At 35.4% G+C, this 9,773-nt stretch overlaps 1 protein-coding gene across 2 annotated transcripts; it reads left to right on the plus strand.

The window, feature by feature from the left end:
• The first annotated feature begins 1,656 nt into the window (after positions 1-1,656).
• Positions 1,657-8,648, plus strand: LOC105056608 (probable glucomannan 4-beta-mannosyltransferase 11). 2 transcript variants are annotated; one of them, XR_833866.4, is made up of 11 exons: positions 1,657-1,994; positions 2,097-2,440; positions 3,225-3,323; positions 4,755-5,007; positions 5,320-5,430; positions 6,093-6,229; positions 6,403-6,516; positions 6,788-6,987; positions 7,230-7,424; positions 8,035-8,266; positions 8,353-8,648. XR_833866.4 is itself a non-coding variant. In XM_010938864.4 (10 exons), exons 1-10 carry the CDS (start codon positions 1,982-1,984, stop codon positions 8,198-8,200), a joined length of 1,632 nt encoding a protein of 543 aa, XP_010937166.2. In that variant the 5' UTR covers positions 1,657-1,981; the 3' UTR covers positions 8,201-8,648. The 2 variants fall into 2 exon arrangements, 1 of the variants encoding a protein (XP_010937166.2); XM_010938864.4 differs by having other exon boundaries at positions 8,035-8,648.
• The last annotated feature ends 1,125 nt before the right edge of the window (positions 8,649-9,773 follow it).

Genomic DNA, 9,773 nt, shown 5'->3' on the forward strand with positions numbered 1-9,773 from the left:
AGACAAAAAGGCAATTAAGTCCATCAGAAATTATGTGGTCCTTATGTATGAGCCAGATTACTCATACCACTTGGCACATATAATTTCCAGTTCCTCCTTCCATAGGTTGTGAACTTGTGTTTTTCTTGAGGGAAAGGAAGATTGCCAACTTGAGTTAGAAGGATATTTTTATGTAAAAAAGAACTGAACCTTCCTTCAAAATGAAAATAGGCACTTGAACTAACCTTCCTAGTAGCATATTCCATCATGCTAAATAAACAGAAACCCTGTTATAACTGTTACATACATTTTATTGTTGGAGAGGCATATGTTCTGATGAACAATCTTTCCTGTAACTAGGAACCTGAATCAAGGGTTTAAAATGGGGGAACAGAAGAAGAAAAATGGTAATCAACATACCTTAACCCACTTAGTTTTTTCCTTTAAAAAAAAAAAAAAAATTCATATAATTGAACCTGCCTAGAACATTGGATACCGAAGGCTAACTAAAACTAGCCCTTTCGGTTCGATCATTGCATAGAAGAGGACAGGTCTAAGACGTTGGATACTGCTGCAAGTAGCTCGAGGAGAGAGCTTTACATCCATGGAACCGATGCTGCCCTAATTATTCTAGGACTTAGAATCCAAACAAAGTTAATTGACATACAGTTTGAACAACTTTCCAAAATTATGGATGAAAAAAGCCTAGCAGTTGAGGCCTACAAGGGGGTACTTGTCCATGACTGCATGCACCCAATGGAATGGATAGCATTCTACAAGATGCAATTATACGAAAGGGTCAACTGCATTAATAATCATACCTTTCTGAAATACTAACACAACACCCTCCAAGTTCTATCTTAGATCCGCAACAATGTGACTCATCTTCTGAAACCTACCCGTAGTTGAGATCCTCCAGATTCCTTCTAGTGCCCCATAAAAATTGACTGAATATGTGTCGTAGTTCTGAAGTTGCTAGAAGACAAGATTAATTTTATTTGATATGGTTTACTTCTTTCTCAAAAAATACTTCAAAGATATTATTAAATATCATTCTTGAAAAAAAAAAATCAGACTATTCAAAATATGAATTCTCCAGCGTAATCCTAGTCACCTAAATCCTGTGATTAAGAACACATGCAGCAATAAGAAGTAAAATTCTTTTGAAGGGATTTTTTATGGAAGGAAAAATGGGAAGTAATTAGATAGAATTAAGAAAACATGTTTCAATAGCTGTTCTCAAGAACAGTAATGGCGATCAATAAAGAACTATGAAGGATCATACATTACCAGATCCACAAGACTACAACCAAGGATTGCATTCTCTAAGCATCATTTAGGAGTATAGTATGAGGAGCGGCACCTCGTAGTTATATTTCTAATGCTCAAACTGACGCTGAGATTAAGTTTTGAAGAGAACTTAAGGAAATTCTTTTCCTGCTAAGTTCAATTACTTCTTTAGAACTCACATAATAATAAGGGTGGACTGTTAAAGTTTTTATAAGAAGTAACCCACAAACTGGGCAAAAAAATAAATCACAATGGGAAAGGATGCCCACCTGTAAAAAAATCCATCCTTATCGATATATTTTGAAGAATATGGAGGAAATAATTTCTCTGTCTTATTTCTCTGGAGGAAATAATTTCACATAAACAGCCTAACATTTTTTGTTCCTACTGAGTTATTTCTCCGTTTGTCTCATCCCGTTTATCATTTCATGGGAACAACTAAGACAGAGAGGGAGAGAGATTGCAGCCATATCACCACTAAATGATTGCAATTTTTTTCTCAGACACATGCTTAAATGTCACAAAGAGCTGAAATGTTTGATCAAGGTTGCATTCATGCAGCCACCTTCCTCAAAGGATGAGTGGTGCAAAGTTAAATCCTCATGCTTCTGTTAATGGAGTTTGTATAAAAGCTTAAGCCATCCAAAGAGAGGTCGCACTCTCTTATCATTTCTCTTGCAGAGCTTGTACAGAGGGGAAGCAAGAGGAGGCCATGGCATCGCAAGGTGCAATGATTCTGACTCCAATCTATCTCACTCTAATGACTCATAGAGAAGTACTAACACTGTCTCCTGACGGCTTGCTGCTTTGTTTTCTTTGCAATGCAGACCATGCCTATCGTCCTCTTGCACTGTCACTCGTTAAAGCCTTCGAACTCGTCTTCTCATCGGTCGGGGGCGTTGTGCCGGACCAAATTGGATTGATATGGCTGCAGGTGAGAGCAATGGTGCTTGTGCCGGTGGTAAGGATTGCGGTCATCGTATGCCTGATCATGTCAGTGATGCTGTTCATTGAGAAGTTTTCAATGGGACTGGTGAGCTTCTATGTTAAGATCTTCCGTCGGAAGCCGGAAAAGATCTACAAATGGGAGACCATTAGAGAGGATGAAGAGTTGGGAACTCTAGCCTATCCCATGGTCCTTGTTCAAATTCCCATGTACAATGAGGGAGAGGTAATCTGCCACCTTTGAACCTTCCATAACTTAGAGAAGCATGCGTAGATGTATGTACATAGGCATATAACTCACATACTTATGTACATTTGAACTCCCTGTTGGAGATATTCTGTTTCTTCTTCATTTTCTAATAAAATTCCACAATCTTCCTGTCCCCTAAAAATTTGAAAAATTTTTAAAAAATGGTTCTTTTTTTATATTAAAAGAGAGAGAGAGAGAGAGAGAGAGAGAGAGAGAGAGAGAGGCCTGCAGTAAACTATTTCTTTTGCCTTCTAGTGGAATGCCATACGTGGCAACAGCCACAACTCAATATGGCCAGATATTGACTAAACAAGCTCTGAAAAATGCTGTGAAAAGCTTTGATATCTCAATGATCAAAGCTAAAAAGGCAAACCTTATATTCTAATATCCTATAATATATTGTCCATACTACCAGAAAACATTGGAAAGAGAAAAGAACTTTGCTAGTGAGTTTTATTGTCACATTTTGGGAAAAAAGGTACCACAACAATATTGGCCATTTCATCTAGCAATCCGATATTCAAACACATATGCTGAAACAGAGTTTGAGGGCCTTGAATTTTTGTTTTAAAGAGCTTATATACCTAAATGTTTTTTTTTAATAAAAAAAGAGTAATAATTTGTAATTAAACTTCAGCCAATTAGATGTGGTAACTAACCTTGTTAAGATAGTAGTTCCGTTATTAAATTTTCATTTTATTTAATAGCTTTCATATAACTTCTATTATTTGCTAATTTTGTTTCTGTGAGCTTTCTGCAGGTCTACCGGCTGTCAATTGGAGCTGCATGCAATCTTGTGTGGCCATCTGATCGGCTCATCATACAAGTTCTTGATGATTCAACTGATCTAACAATCAGGGTTTGATTCTCTAGAAGAACTGTGCTTCATAAATTAGATCTTGAAGAACCAAACATCAAAATGGATTTATAAGAACTACCATGTGGACCCTAGAGTTTTGATTTCTTTTTTAAAGACTTACTTCATATACAATGATAGTTAGATTTTGGTTTTATGTGTTAATAGATCATCAAGGAAATGGTTACAAGTGCCCAAGCACGATGCCATAAAAACAAGTTAAACATATTCCAAAGTACATTGGGGTGAAGACCACTCATAATGTAGGCAAAACTTAATCTTTGGTTCTCCAGACTTCTGGCAGCCAACCATTTGTATTCACTTTAATAGTTGGCAAACTAGGCTATAGCCTGGTGGTTGCACTTCCCCACATGCATGGGAAGAGAGTCTGGCGTTCTAATCTTGGAGTTATTGTTAAGTATTTAAATTACATAATTATAATATCATTGCTCTCACCAAAAATGAAAAATAAGAAACTAACATAACATGCTTTATAATTTCACTACCCCATCAGATGTTGCCTCCTGAAAACCTAATTTATATAATTTTGCCTTATACTCCTAGTTTCTTCCTCTGCCTGCCTTCCTGATTTATCCAAGCATCAGACAAGAATGTAGCCAATGGCTTATTACAAAAAAAACAATCTTGATCTCTAATTTAGCCTACCTAGCTGTTCTGGTTTCCTTAAGATGAAACACTACCTCTGGGTAATTTAGAATCTATATACTGATACATAACCTATGCAAATTAACTAATTAAAATCATATTCATTTTCCCCTAAATTCTTTTAAAATTAAAGTCATGTCCTCGCCTCATTTCTAATCTCCAATGAGAAGCAAAAACACATGTGTTTTGAACAGCCATAATCCCCATGCATCCTTTCTTATTACCAGACATCGATCAATGTTGACAAGCCAACCAATTTTCAAAAACTGCATATGGACTAATGATTTACTCAAGTTGGAACGCCTATGTTTTTTTGAGAACTAGGATGTGTGGATGCCCGGCCAAGCATCAGGGTGAAGGTGGAATCACATCCAGGTCTCTTGTATCAATGCTAAAGACTTTGCTTACTCTGTTTCTTGACACTCTATCAGACAACCCGCATGTGATAAGGAAATAACAAGTTGACATTTTGAATATTTGATGATTAAGATTCTTGAAAAAAAAATTGATGCATTAATGCAAAGTAGCATTTTATTAGCATATGCACCAACTCATTAATAATCTATTTATTAATCTAATTTAACAATCGCCTGAGACAAACTAATAGTTTCATGTTTCAGCTTTTGAGATTAAAAATATTTCAATGACAAGCGAAGCCCGATTTCTAAAATTCTCACTGATGGACCTTTTAATCTAATGAACATTTTCTATCCAATTAATATTAGTATATGCATGAGATTTTTCCTCCTTTTTTTTTTTCGGTTGCAGGATATGGTGCAGAAGGAATGTGAGAAATGGCTAAGAAAGGGAATAACTATACATTATATATCAAGAGATAATAGAAATGGATATAAAGCTGGTGCAATGAAAGAAGCAATGGAGATTGACTATGTACAACAATGTGAATATGTTGCAATATTTGATGCTGATTTCCAACCTGCATCTGATTTTCTTATGCGAACTGTCCCTTTCTTGATCTGCAATCCTGAACTTGCCCTTGTTCAAGCTCGATGGAAATTTGGTAAGCTTATGGACTTATGATTGGGACAAATAGAAATAACCATATTCCACCTGACTCATGCACTTGGATAAATTACCACATGAGGTTTTGTGGGTGTAGTTTTTTTAGCTGGACTCTTTGTGAGGCAACATATCTGGAGTATGCACTACATCTGAGCATAGTAGTGCATAGGTCCAGGGAACCAGTTAGAAAGAAAAACATATAAAAAGTTGATGATGCTCTAACAAAATTATATATTTTTTTGTTCCTATAATGTTTCCCTGCGCTTTGATGCTCTATGATGATGCTTATAATTGGTATCTGGTGAAACAGTGAATGCTGATGAGTGCCTGATGACCAGGATACAGGAGATGTCACTGAATTATCACTTCAAGATTGAACAACAATCTGGCTCATCAACTTTTGCCTTCTTTGGTTTTAATGGTAACTATTGTCATGCTTGAGACAATCACAAAGTTGGAAAAGAAACCTTTTTCTTTTGTCTTTCTATCCTTTTTCTTTTTAGAAAGTGGGCATGTTAAAGATAATATAGATGGTAGAAGTTGATTCCTAAAGTTTCACATGGTACAATTGCAATTGAAAGAGCGAAGATTCCATTAGAATGACATTAAGAGATTTAAATTTAAATGTATATTTAAGAACTATTTCTGTATAGTTTCACAAAAAGGAACCATGCTGCCAGCATAAGCATCAACAGATCTTCCTTTTCTCTTTATTCTTTTAGAGAAGGACAAGGTGCCTAATCAGCTTTCATTACCATAACGAAAACAGGTACTCAAAGAGGATAATCCTATATATTCCTCATATTGAAAGCATAATTCCTCTTCACACTCGAAACTTTTCTATTTTACATATCCTGACAACATATCTAGGAAATGATTTTTCTTCGGCACCAATCCTCTAGTATTTAACTGGAACTCTGTAACTTTGGGCTCTATAATGGAAATATCAGGGAAATGGGAGCATAAAGCAGTTTCAGTAATGTTTTATGGCTAAAGATATTATCCAAGACAGCTCTAAGATTATATGAAAAATTAGCAAGACCGTTATGCAAATTAAGCTTTTTCGTTTTTGTTTGAATATAGGGACTGCTGGTGTTTGGCGGATCCTAGCTATTAATGAGGTCGAAGGCTGGAAGGAACGAACAACTGTAGAAGACATGGATTTAGCTGCCAGAGCAAGTCTTGCAGGTTGGAAATTTGTGTATGTTGGCAACATTAAGGTAATCATATTAAATTTTTATGTGAATAATAAATTCACAGCTGGTTGATTCTGATGTGTCTTTTATGCTTCTGTATACATAAAGAATCTCATATCAAATACATGTAATATTGCAAGTCACCTTTTTCGCATAAGTTGCAGATTTCATCCATCTCCATTACTCTTGTCACATAGGTTAAGAGCGAGCTACCAAGCACTTATAAAGCTTATCGCTTTCAACAGCATCGTTGGTCTTGTGGACCAGCAAATTTGTTTAGGAAAGTGGCGCTGGAGATAATAAAGGCCAAGGTAAGTCTAGTCTAATAAATCTTTCAACGTAGATTGCAATAAACATCATGCATGAGGAAGAATTCATATGCTTCAAAAGATCAGCATTTTGCTGTATATAGAGAGAGAGAAACTTAACTTGCTGATGATTCAATGCTGAACATGTATTTTACCAATTCATCGATGCAGTTTTAGGCTAGCAGACCATACAAGAAAATAAAATTTAAATGATGGTGAATCCGAAGCTTACATAACTGCTTTTTTCTTTTTTTTTTTTCTTTTGTTACTGCAGAAAGTATCTCTTCTGAAGAAATTCTTTTTGGTCTACCACTTCTTCTTTGCTCGGAGAATTATTTCTCATTTTGTTACCTTCCTTTTCTACTGTGTGGTGATTCCGACGTCTGTTTTTTTATCTGAAATTCATATTCCAAAGTGGGGAGTAGTTTACATTCCGACAGCCATTACTCTTCTCAATTCAGTTGGAACTCCAAGGTTTGCAACTTCTTCAATTCTTATCTAATTCCACTTATTAATCAAAACTATTTCCACAAATTATGAAAACTAAATCTTTTTGAGTTTATGAGCATAGGATAGCCCTCTCATTGATTCAAAAATGTAGACAGATAAGCATCACAAAAGGTCTTGCCCAAGCTGCGAAAACCTAAAAATATTGTTTGGTTGCACTCTTTTCTTTACCAAATCTTGATCTTATTATATCTTGTTCTCTGTTGCAGCTCGATTCATCTAACCATCTTTTGGATCTTATTCGAGAATGTCATGTCTTGGCATCGATGCAAAGCAGTCTTCATTGGTCTAACAGAAGCAGATAGGGTTAATGAATGGATTGTCACCGAGAAACTCGGAGACATGATGAAGACAAAACCAATTTCCACAGTAGTTAAGAAGTTCAGAACCAAATTCTGGGAGAGGTACTTTATTACCCTTCTTCTTTTTGGAACTAATGCTCGTAGATTTTTAAAATTTGATCTGTGTTTTTATTCTGTGAAGTATAATTAAGTAGGGATGGACCATGCTCCAATCAAGAGGAGAGAGATTATCTACTTCTCGTGGGATGGCCTGTAATATATGCATCATGTGGATACAAATATGTATGGTTTTCACCGTGGTAGCATACATGATAAATTATTCAAATTAAGAATCCACCTTATTGATGATGATCTAAATATGTTTAAAAATAAATCGAAAATTAATAGATTTTGATACTTAGATCATAACATAACATGGTATTTCATAATTTTAGCCATTCACTTTTGCTTGTACTTGACGCATAGGATAAAGATTATCATAATACTTGATTATTGGCTTCTGGGCATTTTTAGTACTATAAATCATAATTAATGATATGGATCTTTAATTTGGATATCCTATTGCTAATTTTGAACTTAAGAAGAGTAGATATCCTCTTATCTTGAGAGGTGCAAAATCTATTTTTATCTAAATTAACTTGGTTAAGGATAATAAGACTATGATTCACTTCATACTTATTTGATCTTTAATTGCGTTGCTCCTTTCTTTCAGATTCCATTTCGTGGAGATTGCAATTGGAATGTACCTCATACTATGTGCTTCCTATGACTATGCCTTTAATACCGACCGCTACTTCATATATATCTTCCCACTTTCTCTTTCCTTTCTTATTATGGGATTTGGTTATGTTGGTACCTTTGTCCCGGGAAGCAAGTAGATGAACATAACCAGGACTTCAAATTTGCACTAGCCTAGTGATATCCTCTTGTACAAGCTACTTCAAGTAAATTCTTTTGTGCTTCTACCACTCCATAATTTCATTGGATTTGTCAATGTATACAATAAAAGGGCACTGCATAACTTATTCAGGGATGAAGTATTCAGCTCATATCATGAATCATTTTGTAATGAAACATACATAATGGGAACAACAGGAGCCAAATTGCTCTGGATTACAATAAAAGGAAGGAAATGATGAAGGGAACGAAGTGATAAAGAAGAGTACTCCACGCAACAACAGAGACAAGAATAGTTCTTTGGCTTATTGTGGGTTGGTGTAAACTTCATTGTAATGAATATTAAATTGCATGTATCTCTCTTATTATGTTAATGAACTATTAATATTGTTCGCAGAATGGAAGCAAGTTTGAAAAGTGTTGTTGATAGTTATTTTTGCTCCAATGGAGTAATGGTGCAATAAATAGAATGAATAAATTTAGTTTTTTTTTTTCTTTTTTCAAAAAAAAAAGGGAAAAAGAACAAGTCAGATGTTATTGCTAAGCGTTACACGCAACGATCAGACATGGTTGCATGATTCTAAATGGGACATTTATTGTGCCATCACACAATGCTCAGAGTTCCAACAGGCCACAGAACTTCAAAAGTCCTCCTTGGCCCTTCAATACAACTAAAGAGACATAATTACTAATTGCATGATTTATTAGCAATCCAGCTTATCAAGGGAACAAAATGCCTCTGGCACTACTTGGGAGTGAAACTTCATCAAAGAACATCCGACTTTTATGGATTTCATATTATCAGCAACTTGGTTGTTTTCTAATAAATTATGAACTTAAAATTTTTCAAGAAAAAGGTAGTAACAACATCAACAAAACAAGTAAAGCAATAGTTAATGTCCTGGTCTTCATAACAATCAAAAGAAAAAGAACAATCAAGAAATTGAAAACGGAATACCGAACAGAACAACCATCAAGTTTGAATTATTTCGAGCTATATAATGGGCCAGATTTAGTAATATCATTTACAAAATTTTGAGCAGATCCAACTTAAAGATTCATCCTGAATCAATGTAAACAAAGGCCATTATTAGGTTGGACCATTGATATTCCTAGCAACAATGGATTGGTGCAATTTTATCAAACCAAGAACGGCCACTTCACAGCTGCATTGGCACGAGGAATCCTTTTTGAGTGACTAAATCACACCTTAGCAATTTGCTTCATATGGGGCATATTCTTTTGACAAGCTGAAAGCTATAGACTTGTTTGCTACCTATCAAAATATATTTGAAATTAATTGCACCAGCTTTGATTAGTTATTGTTGGGTGGATATCTGGCCAGGACACCACCTCCCAAGATCCTTTCAGTACCACGCGATGCAGCAGGAAGAAAGAAGAAACAAAACAAAAGGAAAAACAATCAAAATACGTGGATCAGCCACAAAAGGGCTCGCCTCCACGGGGCATGCAAACTTCACTATGAAAAGAAAATTTTACAAGAGGAGATCTCACCCTCAACCCTTGTACACCAATTCTCTCTCACATGAAGTT

This window comes from Elaeis guineensis, chromosome 13, assembly GCF_000442705.2.
Source record: "Elaeis guineensis isolate ETL-2024a chromosome 13, EG11, whole genome shotgun sequence".
Lineage (NCBI taxonomy): Eukaryota > Viridiplantae > Streptophyta > Magnoliopsida > Arecales > Arecaceae > Elaeis > Elaeis guineensis.